This window comes from Rutidosis leptorrhynchoides, chromosome 8, assembly GCF_046630445.1.
Source record: "Rutidosis leptorrhynchoides isolate AG116_Rl617_1_P2 chromosome 8, CSIRO_AGI_Rlap_v1, whole genome shotgun sequence".
NCBI classification, from domain to species: domain Eukaryota; kingdom Viridiplantae; phylum Streptophyta; class Magnoliopsida; order Asterales; family Asteraceae; genus Rutidosis; species Rutidosis leptorrhynchoides.
The window spans coordinates 308,373,380-308,388,255 of NC_092340.1; the positions used below are offsets into that span (position 1 = coordinate 308,373,380).

General features: G+C 34.8%; 1 protein-coding gene across 1 annotated transcript; it reads right to left on the reverse strand.

Moving 5' to 3' along the window:
- Positions 1-9,317: 9,317 nt before the first annotated feature.
- On the reverse strand, positions 9,318-12,064 carry LOC139861944 (pentatricopeptide repeat-containing protein DOT4, chloroplastic). Its single transcript, XM_071850468.1, has one exon. The coding sequence runs from the start codon at positions 12,056-12,058 to the stop codon at positions 9,449-9,451; it is 2,610 nt and encodes an 869-aa protein (XP_071706569.1). The 5' UTR covers positions 12,059-12,064; the 3' UTR covers positions 9,318-9,448.
- Positions 12,065-14,876: the final 2,812 nt, after the last annotated feature.

The following is a 14,876-nucleotide window of genomic DNA, read 5'->3' on the forward strand; positions in this document are numbered from 1 at the left end:
AAGAAAACACGGTCGAAGTCCAGACTCACTAATGCATCCTAACAAACTCGATAAGACACACTAATGCAAATTTTCTGGTTCTCTAAGACCAACGCTCGGATACCAACTGAAATGTCCCGTTCTTATTGATTAAAAACGTTCCATATTAATTGATTTCGTTGCGAGGTTTTGACCTCTATATGAGACGTTTTTCAAAGACTGCATTCATTTTTAAACAAACCATAACCTTTATTTCATCAATAAAGGTTTAAAAAGCTTTACGTAGATTATCAAATAATGATAATCTAAAATATCCTGTTTACACACGACCATTACATAATGGTTTAAAATACAAATATGTTACAACAAAATAAGTTTCTTGAATGCAGTTTTTACACAATATCATACAAGCATGGACTCCAAATCTTGTCCTTATTTAAGTATGCGACAGCGGAAGCTCTTAATAATCACCTGAGAATAAACATGCTTAAAACGTCAACAAAAATGTTGGTGAGTTATAGGTTTAACCTATATATATCAAATCGTAACAATAGACCACAAGATTTCATATTTCAATACACATCCCATACATAGAGATAAAAATCATTCATATGATGAACACCTGGTAACCGACAATAACAAGATGCATATATAAGAATATCCCCATCATTCCGGGACACCCTTCGGATATGATATAAATTTCGAAGTACTAAAGCATCCGGTACTTTGGATGGGGTTTGTTAGGCCCAATAGATCTATCTTTAGGATTCGCGTCAATTAGGGTGTCTGTTCCCTAATTCTTAGATTACCAGACTTAATAAAAAGGGGCATATTCGATTTCGATAATTCAACCATAGAATGTAGTTTCACGTACTTGTGTCTATTTTGTAAATCATTTATAAAACCTGCATGTATTCTCATCCCAAAAATATTAGATTTTAAAAGTGGGACTATAACTCACTTTCACAGATTTTTTACTTCGTCGGGAAGTAAGACTTGGCCACTGGTTGATTCACGAACCTATAACAATATATACATATATATCAAAGTATGTTCAAAATATATTTACAACACTTTTAATATGTTTTGATGTTTTAAGTTTATTAAGTCAGCTGTCCTCGTTAGTAACCTACAACTAGTTGTCCACAGTTAGATGTACAGAAATAAATCAATAAATATTATCTTGAATCAATCCACGACCCAGTGTATACGTATCTCAGTATTGATCACAACTCAAACTATATATATTTTGGAATCAACCTCAACCCTGTATAGCTAACTCCAACATTCACATATAGAGTGTCTATGGTTGTTCCGAAATATATATAGATGTGTCGACATGATAGGTCGAAACATTGTATACGTGTCTATGGTATCTCAAGATTACATAATATATAATACAACTTGATTAAGTTATGGTTGGAATAGATTTGTTACCAATTTTCACGTAGCTAAAATGAGAAAAATTATCCAATCTTGTTTTACCCATAACTTCTTCATTTTAAATCCGTTTTGAGTGAATCAAATTGCTATGATTTCATATTGAACTCTATTTTATGAATCTAAACAAAAAAAGTATAGGTTTCTAGTCGGAAAAATAAGTTACAAGTCGTTTTTGTAAAGGTAGTCATTTCAGTCGAAAGAACGACGTCTAGATGACCATTTTAGAAAAACATACTTCCACTTTGAGTTTAACCATAATTTTTGGATATAGTTTCATGTTCATAATAAAAATCATTTTCTCAGAATAACAACTTTTAAATCAAAGTTTATCATAGTTTTTAATTAACTAACCCAAAACAGCCCGCGGTGTTACTACGACGGCGTAAATCCGGTTTTACGGTGTTTTTCGTGTTTCCAGGTTTTAAATCATTAAGTTAGCATATCATATAGATATAGAACATGTGTTTAGTTGATTTTAAAAGTCAAGTTAGAAGGATTAACTTTTGTTTGCGAACAAGTTTAGAATTAACTAAACTATGTTCTAGTGATTACAAGTTTAAACCTTCGAATAAGATAGCTTTATATGTATGAATCGAATGATGTTATGAGCATCATTACTACCTTAAGTTCCTTGGATGAACCTACTGGAAAAGAGAAAAATGGATCTAGCTTCAATGGATCCTTGGATGGCTCAAAGTTCTTGAAGCAAAATCATGACACGAAAACAAGTTCAAGTAAGATCATCACTTGAAATAAGATTGTTATAGTTATAGAAATTGAACCAAAGTTTGAATATGATTATTACCTTGTATTAGAATGATAACCTACTGTAAGAAACAAAGATTTTTTTGAGGTTGGATGATCACCTTACAAGATTGGAAGTGAGCTAGCAAACTTGAAAGTATTCTTGATTTTATGAAACTAGAACTTTTGGAATTTATGAAGAACACTTAGAACTTGAAGATAGAACTTGAGAGAGTTCAATTAGATGAAGAAAATTGAAGAATGAAAGTGTTTGTAGGTGTTTTTGGTCGTTGGTGTATGGATTAGATATAAAGGATATGTAATTTTGTTTTCATGTAAATAAGTCATGAATGATTACTCATATTTTTGTAATCTTATGAGATATTTCATGCTAGTTGCCAAATGATGGTTCCCACATGTGTTAGGTGACTCACATGGGCTGCTAAGAGCTGATCATTGGAGTGTATATACCAATAGTACATACATCTAAAAGCTGTGTATTGTACGAGTACGAATACGGGTGCATACGAGTAGAATTGTTGATGAAACTGAACGAGAATGTAATTGTAAGCATTTTTGTTAAGTAGAAGTATTTTGATAAGTGTATTGAAGTCTTTCAAAAGTGTATAAATACATATTAAAACACTACATGTATATACATTTTAACTGAGTCGTTAAGTCATCGTTAGTCGTTACATGTAAGTGTTGTTTTGAAACCTTTAGGTTAACGATCTTGTTAAATGTTGTTAACCCAATGTTTATAATATCAAAAGAGATTTTAAATTATTATATTATCATGATATTATGATGTACGAATATCTCTTAATATGATATATATACATTAAATGTCGTTACAACGATAAACGTTACATATATGTCTCGTTTCAAAATCATTAAGTTAGTAGTCTTGTTTTTACATATGTAGTTCATTGTTAATATAATTAATGATATGTTTACTTATCATAATATCATGTTAACTATATATATAACCATATATATGTCATCATATAGTTTTTTTACAAGTTTTAACGTTCGTGAATCACCGGTCAACTTGGGTGGTCAATTGTCTATATGAAACCTATTTCAATTAATCAAGTCTTAACAAGTTTGATTGCTTAACATGTTGGAAACATTTAATCATGTAAACATCAATCTCAATTAATATATATAAACATGGAAAAGTTCGGGTCACTACAAAATGGGTTACGGATCAGCAGACAAAAGACAGAATATCTTAGGTGCGAATTCAGTAGGACTGAGGATGAACTAAATGGTGGAGGGATTATCAGCATTGGGGACTAGATCTTGCACCCACAAGAGTCGTTTAGATATCTAGGTTCGGTCCTCCACAAATCGGGGAGGATAGACGAAGACGTGACTCATCGTATTAAGGTAGGTTGGTTGAAGTGGAGAGTGGCGAAAGGGGTCTTGTGTGACAAGAAGATACCGCTCAAATTGAAAGGGAAATTCTTTAAAGTAGCTATTAGACCTGCCATGTTGTACGGATCAGAATGTTGGCCAATGACGAAGGCCCAAGAGAGAAGGATGGAAGTAGCAGAAATGAGGATGCTTAGGTGGACGTGTGGTAAAACTATGTTAGATAGGATCCCGAATGGTGTGTTTAGGGAAAACCTTGGAGTCAGTAGCATCATCGACAAGCTAAGGGAAGAACGGCTTCGATGGTTTGGGCATGTGATGAGGCGACCACGTATTGCCCCGGTTAGGAGAGTCAAGGCACTCACGGTCGATGGCGTAAGGAGAAGGGGTAGACCTACACGTAGGTGGATGGATAGACTTAGGCTCGACATGAGGGAGCTTTCGTTGACTGAGGACATGACTTCTGATAGGGGTGCGTGGAGGGCTAGAATTAGAATAGTCGAGTAGGGCTACATCCTTTTATGTTATTTTAATATTTTTACTTGTTTTTTTTATTAGGATCCTTATTTTTATTCTCATTCTTTTTATTACTATAATATTATTATTATTATTATTCTATTATTATTACTATTTTTATTATTATTATTATCCCTATATTATTATTATTAGTATTTTTGTTATCTTATTATTATTATCCCTATATTATGGCGTCAATTTTTTTTTTTTTAGAAAAAAAAAAACTTTTTCCTACTTAAAGGTCGGAGGTCCTCTCAGAAGCAATCTCTTTATCCGTCGAATAAAGAGAGAGATGACTTTCTCTACTCTTGAGAGTGTTTTCACTCTGGGTGGAGAAATGACTTGTCTTTATTCTCGAATAGGGGAAGGATTGTCTACATCTCACCTCCCCCATACACCACTCATGTGGTATTGGGTTTCGTTGTTGTTGTTGTTGTAATTAACAAAATCAAACTTAATAATATCGTGAAACATAACATAAAACTAAAAATGAAATTTAAAATGTGGGACTAATTTAATCCATCACACAACCATCACGTCTACCATTACAAATAGGGATGGCAATGGATCTAAAAAAAATCCGAGATCCGCGGGTACCCGCGCCCGTGATGGGCGGATAAAATCAAAAATCTTTACCCGCGGGTGGGTGATGGATTTAATCTTGTACCCGCTAGCAGGTCGCGGGCGGGTGATGGATGTATTACATCCGTCGCGGGTAAAATCCGATCCGCGGATCCGATACACCCGTTTGAAGAATTCGCGGATATATCCGTTAAAAATCCGCGGATCCTTACATTATTGTAATATTCATTGACTTTAATTTCAAACAATAACATAGAAATTTGGTGATCGATCACTATTAAATTCCAGTAGTTTGATGCGTGCAAGTAGTACTAGACTACTAGTATAACGTATTTTGAGTAATTTAACTTATATTGGTGTAGCTTCTAATAGAACCGGGGTTGGCTAAGTCATTAAAATGTGTCAGGCTCGTGTTTTAGTCTCTTTTATGCATTCTTTTCCAGTATTAGCCTAAATGTAATTTAAGGGCCTGTTTGTATGTAATGTGCATCATTCGTTGTAAATATTGTTTATCTTTATGAAATTTATAGCTTTTTTTTAAAAAAAATACAAATGTACTACTAATTTATGAAAAAGATCCGCGGGTAAATCCGTAGCCCGCGGATATCCGCGGGTACGGGCGATGGATCCAAAATTAAATCCGATAATGAAGATCCGCGGGTTGACGGGTTGACAAAAAATCCGAGGGTACGGGCGATGGATCCAATGGATCCGCATCCGCGACCCGCGGGTGTCATCCCTAATTACAAACTTCATTACGCCATCACGCCATCACCTTTGTCAAATCACCACTATACCCCGCAAAAACACTCATCTCACCCCATCACGCCCATCACCAGTAATAATGGTCTAAACAGTCTAGATGCTAAGCAATTAGATACATCAATTGAAAAGAAAGATTTCTAGATAATGCCATTCGTATATAGGTCATAAGTTTGACATTTGCAATCGTTGTACATCATGTAATTCAAATTTGTGTGAATCTAGTCCCCTATCTTTTGAACATTGAGATAAATTAGCCAAGAAAACAAATCCAGATGATGTTAAATATATAGATGGTTAGGAACATGAAATGTGCGGATTATAGAACCAATCTAGCATTGGATTCATCAATTCTTGCATGCATATAGTTGTGTACATCATTCCTAAGTATATCGTAGATTGAAATGAAACGCCATTTCCAGTATTACGATGGATTGCTGGGCAAATCTCCTTTGGCAGTTTTCACTTAACAATTGCTTTATGAGTAAAGCGTGCATGACTAGTTAACTGGAAAACTGCCAAACGAGGACTTACCTTGTAATACTACAATACAAAAAGAGTTTTTATTTGAAGGATGTATCACTACACGACGCTATTTATAAATCATGATTATATTAAAAATTTTTTTTTTTTCATACAATTATATAAATCATGATTATATTAAATTGTTTGTATATTGGTATCCATGTTTCATGGATTCGAGAGTGACCCAGGTTCGAGTCTAACAACTAACCTTGCCTTTCAAAAAAAAAAAAAAAAAAAAAAAAAAAAAAATTTGTTTGTATATGCGAATTGGATATTCCAAAAAACATCCATTTTGTAGTGAAAAGAACACGATAATAAAGATTGGTATATGTTTGGCATCTAGATACTATCCGTACCTTAGGTATCCATCTTTTACAGATGCTCTATCTTTTCCATAGGCTGTGTAATTGATACACGGCCTCATGCACATGCAATTTGGACTAGCGTTATGTGCATCTCGTATGTACACAACCAAGAACTTGTTACACATTGTTATATATACAGAATTTCTTCTTATTTCTTTTTTCATACAATAAAATAAAATACTTACTTATGAGCAGCAATTAGCTTTTCGGAGGGGTTTTCCCAACCTTCAACCAGGGGCGAATTTAGAGGGGGGGCAGGGGGCGCCCGCCCCCAGTCGATTTCGAAATTTTAGTGTAAAAATTTGGATTTTTTTCATTTTGCCCCAAACCCAAAAGCCATTTGCCCCAAAACCTACATATTTTGCCTCAAAACCTTCAAATTTTGCCCACAATTCTCTAAATTTTGCCCACATATCTTCAAATTTTATCCAAAAATCTCAAAATTTTGCCTAAAAACCTCCAATTTTTGTCCCAAAAAAGTTGCTACGGTTTTAAAAAAAAAATTCGCCCCCGGTGAAGAAAAATCCTGCTTCCGCCACTGCCTTCAACCGTACTGCCAGGGTTGTTGCGATTTAGGTTACTCCTAACCCGTGTGTGGGTGACATATGATCGCGAAGGTGGTTAAGTCCCCTCTAGGTGATGTCGATAGTTCAGTTCAAACATAAAAAATAAAGAAAAAAACAGAGAACAAAAACCATGGACCACGTTAGAAAATAATAATAATAATAATAATAAAAAAGATACATAAAAAAAGTCGAGACTTGGTAGCATCATATCTTGGATGATCCTTTTCTTTTTTGTTTTTGAACTATGAAATCTCTGGAGCAGGTTGCTAGAAGCATTAAGCATATGCTGCTGTGAGTTTTAGGATATCCAGCTTCTCATTATCGTGGGGATCTCGCTCACTGATTCAAATCAAATATGTCATAATTAAGATGCTGTTTTTGTAGACTGATTGATCAAAAGCACAACCAGCTTCGTCGATATTACCTCATTTTAATTACTTCTCGATTAAAGCATCTAACACAAACGTATTACAATTTGAACCCATGCATTTTTCAATACCAAAGCATGCACATGCCGTCCTTGACGGTCAAGGCCCCACAAACATCTAAAATTATAGTCAAATCATGTTCACTCAGACTCACATTTGCATCAAATATTTTATATAAAGTTACATGTAGTGCATCTTCGCTTTGTAGGTTAAGGGCGAATGTTAAGACCATTATATGTTCAAGAAAACTGGATATATCCACTAGATTTGGTCATTAAGATGTAAAAAGTTTCATGCAGTGCATCTTCGCTTTGTAGATTAAGTATTCTATAATTACCTGACGAATCGCACTTTTAGAGAATAAAGGTCAATTTGTGATTAATTATTAATTAATAATTATTATTATTATTAACCTTATATACTAAAAGTGCTGAGATCAGTTATAGCTGATAATAGTTTTGAGTTCGCGTTCACGTTACAAAGGTCCCTCAACTTCACCTATATTTTCACAACGGTCCCTCAAATTTACACTTTTTAAGGGGTAAAAAGTGTAAATATATAACGTAATTAAAATATAAGAAACTAATTCCACCCGAATTTATAACGGGCCTTATCTTTTCACTGGGTGCGAGTTAAATTTTTCAGAGACCACCGTTCAACTCGGAAAAATCTTACGAACCCAACGGGACTAACTATACGCGAAACGGACACTTCTCAAAAAAAACGTTAAACACAACGACAAACAACGACAACCCGTATCTTCCCACTCGGCACGAATTAAATTTTTTCGACGGCAGCGTCAGACTCGAAATAATTTTATGAACAAAACGATACTAACTACGTTCGAAACGGACACTTTTTAAAAAAACGCTAAACACAACGACAACCCATATCTTCCTGCTCGCCGCGAGTTAAATTTTTTCGCAAGCACTATTAGGCTCGAAATAATTTTATCAACAAAACGAAACTAACTACGTTCAAACCGGACAGATTTTAAAAAACACTAAAGACGACGACACCACCAACGACGCATAACAGATGGCCCGTTTCCCTTTCTGTAAATAAAACTGAGTTAAATATGAATACGCCGGCCGAAAGCCCCCGCCGCATCGCGCGGGCCGGTCCGGACTAGTTTCAACTAATTTGGGGAGAATTTTTATACATATTTCATGACAATCAACTATATTTCACATCTTGTGAGCTGCAAATTTGGGGCCGCGCGTAGCTTACTTGGTTCCTTATGGGAGGACTTTGCAAGAAAATAGTCACATTATCCAAAAACCCTCTCTAACCTTAAGCATTATCTTCCATCTGATGTCATTAGAACAAATAGTATTCCTAGTTATCAACATTTTGCAAGGAAAAAAAAAAAAAAAACATGATGATGAAGTGGAGAAGCAAATATCAGTTGGCATATGGAGACATTAATCTGCATTGCGATGAATTGCTGGGCAAATCTCCTTTGGCAGTTTTCGAATTATCACTTTGTGGTTATAGATAAACCATAAGCAAATGAGTTGGAAACAGCCAAATGAGATCTCGCCCAGTAATGCACCAATACACTAATATGTACTGAAATTACTTGAAGAACATATTTCTACACAGAACTATTTATAGATCGTGAGTTTCTATTGTAAGTGGATATTCCAGGCACCAAACCGTTTTTAAACGAAAAGAGAAGGCCGATAAATATTGGCATATCTTTGGCATAATGAACAAGTTCCGTTCAACATGACATAAGGGTATCTTATACCAAATTCAAATGATCTTTTTTCGATATGAATTACTTGTATCATCCACATAATGGATTGTGTGTGTATAACCTTAAACTAACTAAATCTATTATGTAAATATTATGTATGCTTGGAAAACAGGGTCAGGTCTAAATGGGTTGGGTCGAGTTTGGGTCGAAAAGGGGCATGATCTCCTTTACAGATACTGCATTGAGTCAAATATATTCGATATGGCGATCTTAAAACTTTTCCAAGGCTAAAGATATAAAAGGATTTTAAGGTTATAAAATGTATCTAAAGGTCGCATATTAATAAAACCAAAATCTTTATAGAACAAAGTTTAGTTGCAGTGTACATTATCATACACTAATACAGGTTAACATTAACATTAACATATGTATAATATTAAAATCTCTATACCTATTGCTTTACCAATATCCTCTGCAAGAACAAAACCCATCTTTAAAATGATGAAATCTATTCGAATCTCTTAACACGATCTGCCTCCCAACGCTCTTCGAAATAAACTTTGCCAGCTCATGACAATCGCCACACACTCTAACATTCTTCGTCACACGTATCGTCCTGCCAGTTGGCAACTTCAGTATCCCACAACCCACTGCTAAACTCTCACTATGCCCACAAACCACACCTTCTTTCTCCATACTATCTTCATCAACCAACGCGCGTTTTAATTTACGCGAATTCTTCATTTCTGTTCTCAGATTATCAATCAAAGATTCAATCTTTTTCGCATCTGGATTCTGTTTATCACCTGCAACGAATACGTTCACTTTACCCTTTATTTCGATCCAACTACACTCCTTATTCTTCTTAATTCTACCTCTTAACGTCTTAACTTCTTCCCATTTCTCGGTTTCTGAGTATATATTAGCCAGAAGCACGTAATACTCTGTGTTTTCGGGTTCTAATTCAAATATCTTTTCAGCAACTTGTTCAGCAAGTTTCACATCATGACGGAATCGGCAACCGCATAGTAACGAACCCCAGATCGTAGCATCCGGTCTTACAGGCATCGAAATAATAAACTTATAACCTTCTAATAATTTTCCAGCTCGTGAAAAAAGATCGACCATACAACCATAATGTTCTAACTTCGGTTCAATCTGGTACTCGTTCACCATTAAGTTATAAAATTTCCATCCCTCTTGAAACAACCCCGAATGACTACAAGCGTACAATATTGACGTAAGTGAAGCTTCGTTAGGTTCGATGCGTTTGTCACGCATTTGTTTGAAGGTCAATAGAGCTTCGTGCCCAAATCCGTGCATACAATATCCAGCAATTATGATTGTCCACGCAACAAGATTTTTCGAAATCGTCATATTAAACAACGACTTCGCTAGACCTAATTCTCCACATTTAACATACATGTCAATAAGTGCGTTGACCACATAGTGGTCCAAAGTCAACCCTTTTCTCAAAATGTAACCATGAATCTCCCGACCTTTGTTCAAAGATGCCAGGCTGGCACACGCAGGAAGTATACACGTCATCGTTACGTTATCCGGCTTAATTTCATGTTGCATAGTTTTGAACAAATCAAGTGCGTCACTCGGAAGACAGTTTTTTGAGTAACCGCCAATCATGGTATTCCATGAAACGATGTCTTTAAAATTCATTTGCGAAAAAACATAATACGAATCATCCATGCTTCCACATTTAGCGTACATATCCATAAGCGCATTCGAAACCACTAAACTTTGCATTTCGTTTTCTTTGATGTAAGTATGCACTTCTTTACCCTTTTCTAATGAATTACTTAACGCGCAAGCATGTAGGATGCTCGTGACAGTAAAAGTATCGGGTTTAACATCTTGTTTTTTCATTTCAAGAAACAAATTAATCGCCTTATCGAATTCACCTTCTCGTGCGAATCCAGAAATCATTGAAGTCCACGAAACAACGCTTCTTTCATCCATGTTGTCGAATACTTTCATTGCAGCATCTGTATCCCGACATTTCGAATACATATCAAGTAACGTACTACTAAATTTCATTTTCTTGTTAAATGCAGTTTTAACTGCGTAACCATGAACCCCTCTACCCAAATTAACGTCGCCTTTATTCGCACACGCTATAACAACACTAACCATTGTTGCCAAATCCACACTAACCCCGGAACAAAGCATCTTTACGAAAACCTCAAACCCTTTTAAAGCGAGACCATTCGCCACGTACCCACTTATCATGGTGTTCCAAGTGATAACATCTCGGTCAGGCATTTCAACAAACAGCTTGAGTGCGTTATCAACACTTCCCCGTTTGAAGTACAACGCAATCATGGAATTCACAACATTACAATCAAATCCAAATCCAGATTTTAAAACATAACCATGAATCATATCACTTAAATTATTATCATCCTCAAATCCTGCTAAACACTTAAATATACAGGTAAATGTATAACCATCAGGCTCAAAACCAATTTTGATCATTTTAGTAAACAAATACACACTCTCCTTATAATCACCATTCTTAGCATAAGCATTCATCATAAAATTCCAAAGAAAAACATTAATTTTCGGAATGTTATCAGAAATGTTATTAAAAATTCGTCTTCCTTCCTTCAAATCCCCACAGCTAACAAACATAAACACAAGCTTTGAACCCAAAACATGGTCAATTTCAGTACTCTTTAAACATATTATATTATAAACTTGTTTCCCATAATTTAAAGCTTTTAAATCAGCACAAAGTTGAAGAACATCACAGTATGTTTTTGTATCAAGATTACATTTTTCAGAGGTAAAAATCAAATTCATGGCCTTTTGAAGATTACCCATTTCACAGAATTTTGTAATATTAGCATTGTGATGAGTAATTTGATGATTAAAGGGATTTCTTGAAGGGGGTTTTGTGCTTAAGGATGGAGATAAAAGTTGTGAAGTAATAGAAGGTGGTTCGGAATGAAAATTGACATTTTTATTAAGAAAACAATGATGAATTTGAGTATGAAACTGGTGAAATGATGAGCCACTTGAGAAAACTGTTGTGGGTTTGGTAATCAAGAGCATGTTGGTGAAAATTGTAACACCAAGAAGACGTCAGGTCATACATACAAAAATTAGTAGTGTAATACTTTGCATTATCATTATTATAGGGGCAAATGGCCCGAAAGGGTAACATATGTTGTCAAATTTGATAATCAAGGTAACCTCAGTTAGTCTAAGCTCGAAAAAGTCTCTATTTTAATTTTTGCTAGCTAAAAGGACTGCGTGTTTGAAAATTTTAAAATTGGGATAATTTTTTGTCATCTGGCCAACATGTCATCAAAATTTTGCCAATTGAATTTTCCATGTGTACATTTATATTCCATCTGTTTAATTGAGTTTCCATATGATTAATATACAACATACACCAAATCGACACACACTTTTACACCCAAATTGAATTGGGAAAAAAAAACCCTAATCGCTCCACAATCCTAAATCATCAACAATTTCGCTATCTAAATTGCAGAAGAATCCCAAATCGTAAGTTCATGGCGTCAATTAGGGTTAAATATCACGGTTACTTTAAAATGGATACTTTGACGTATAGTGGTGGTGGTGAAGTGACCTTCGAAGATTATGATTTTACTGGGTACGGTATTAGAGACTTTGAAAATAAGATTGAAGACGTTTTAGAAACCGAATGAAAATCTTTATACTATTGTCTACCTGAGAAGAGTATAAATGATGGTGGCTTGAAATACTTGGAAACTGATCGAGACATGAGGAAATTAGTTGAAGTTGCCAGTAAGTCGAAGACAACTATTGAAATGTTTCTTGAACATCATGGAGTGGATATGGAGGAATATATGGAAGACGATCCTCTATCTGAAGGTGAGTATAATTCTGCCTATGAGAGTGAAGAGGAATTGAATATCCAAACTAGAAGTGATAGGTTAACCAGGGTAGAACCAGTTGCAGTTAGTGTTACTACAAGGGGTGGTGGTACATTTTCAACTAGAACAAGAGGTGGTACAAGTAGAACAAGAGGTGGTGGTGTTACTGGTGGTACATCTAGGGGTGGTGGTAATGTTGGTAAAACAAGAGGTGGTGGTAATGTTGGGAAAACAAGGGGTGGTAATGTTTGTAAAACAAAAGGTGGTGGTGTTGTTCTAAGGGGTGGTGGTGTTAAGACAAGGGGTGGCAATGTTGCTAGAGCAAGGGGTGGTGGGGCAGCTAAAATCAAAGTGTTGGATGAAATTCCATTGACTCCAAAGATAGCAAAAGAAGCACAAATGAGTGAAGAAGAGCAAGTGATTAAAGATCAAGTGAATGAAAGTGAATCATTAAATGAAGATGCATCAATGTCTGAAGGGCCATCAATTTTAAATGAACATGATCAATTACTTGCAGACATAGATGCAGAACTTAATGGTACATTTGTTGCAAATGATAAGAAGACTGCAAATGATAAGAAGACTGCAAATGATAATGTTGAAGCTCCTAAACCAAAGCACAAACCATTTGTCCCTCCTAAAAGAAAAAAATCTGAGAGAATCCTGCTTTTGAAATTAAGCAAAAATGTGGTGTCAAAAGATGGGTCTGGGATGTCTGAAGTGAATCCAATCAAGCTTACTTAGATGGTGCCAAAAGATGGGTCTGTTATTTTGTTAATTATATTAAATGTTGCAAGTTTTTTTATGTAATGAATGTTAAGTTTTTTGTTATGTATTTTGCAACCTGCACAATGTTGACTGGAATGTAATGTTGACTAGTATGTAATGGTGACTAGTATGTAATGTTTATGTAAGTTTAGTTTAAGTATGTGAAGTTTATGTTAGTTTTAGTTGATGAATGCAATGGTACTCTTTTGTTTGTTTGTTTTGGAATCTACTTTACTTGGAAAAGCTGCTGCAACTTCACTCTTGTTTTGAATTTGATTCCTTTGTTTTGTCACAATCAACAGCCTACATCTTTGTTTGTATTGGTTTACTTTTGTAGTCTTTGAATAGAAGGTCTTTTGTATTCTTTTGTTTCAAACTTGCATTCAATTTGCATTAATCTAGCATTCAACTATATTACAACAACCACATTAAACGAATGCTTGATGTCAAATGAAAATGCATTAATATCATAGATCAAAACACTTGCTTTCATTACAATGCCATCTACTTCTAGTACATAATTCATTACAAAAAACAAATACTACAATGGCATTGTTCCAGATTCAAGATCAATTAAGCTTTCTTAACATAAAGCAAAGATAAAAAGAACAATTAAAATTCCACAAATCCACTTCCACATTTTGAGCTTCTTCTTCATGTTACTATTTTCTGCTTCAACTCGTTTTTTTTTTCATCAATCAATTCAACAAATTTTCTAGTATACCATTCATTAGGCAGCTCTGGATCAATCCACTGGAATAAGGTGCATCGTTGATCAAGAGAGAGCATGCAATTTGGGCAACTCCTAAAACGACGCTCAGGGTTCGTTCTTGTTGAAGAAACCCAAGAACCTGCAACATCACCACAAAAGCATCTTCGAATTCCATTGTTGTTCATCTTGTTTAGCAAAAGAAAAAGAAGGATGGAGAAAGAAGATGGAAAAAGGTAACCCTAATTTGTTAATTGGGGATGGGGATGAATGGTACAAGTGAATAAATAGATGGGAGGATTAAACGGTACAAGTGTAATTTCGTAAAAAAAAAAATATATATATATATATATATATATATATATATATATATATATATATATATATATATATATATATATATATATATATATATATATATACACATGGAAAATCCAATTGGCAAAACTTTGATGACATGTTGGCCAGATGGCAAAAAATTACCCCAATTTTAAAATTTTCAAACACGCAGTCCTTTTAGCGAGCAAAA

Coding starts and splice junctions, on each gene's coding strand:
- LOC139861944 (XM_071850468.1), bottom strand. CDS start 12,058: ATGCTCTTGATTACCAAACCCACAACAGTTTTCTCAAGTGGCTCATCA.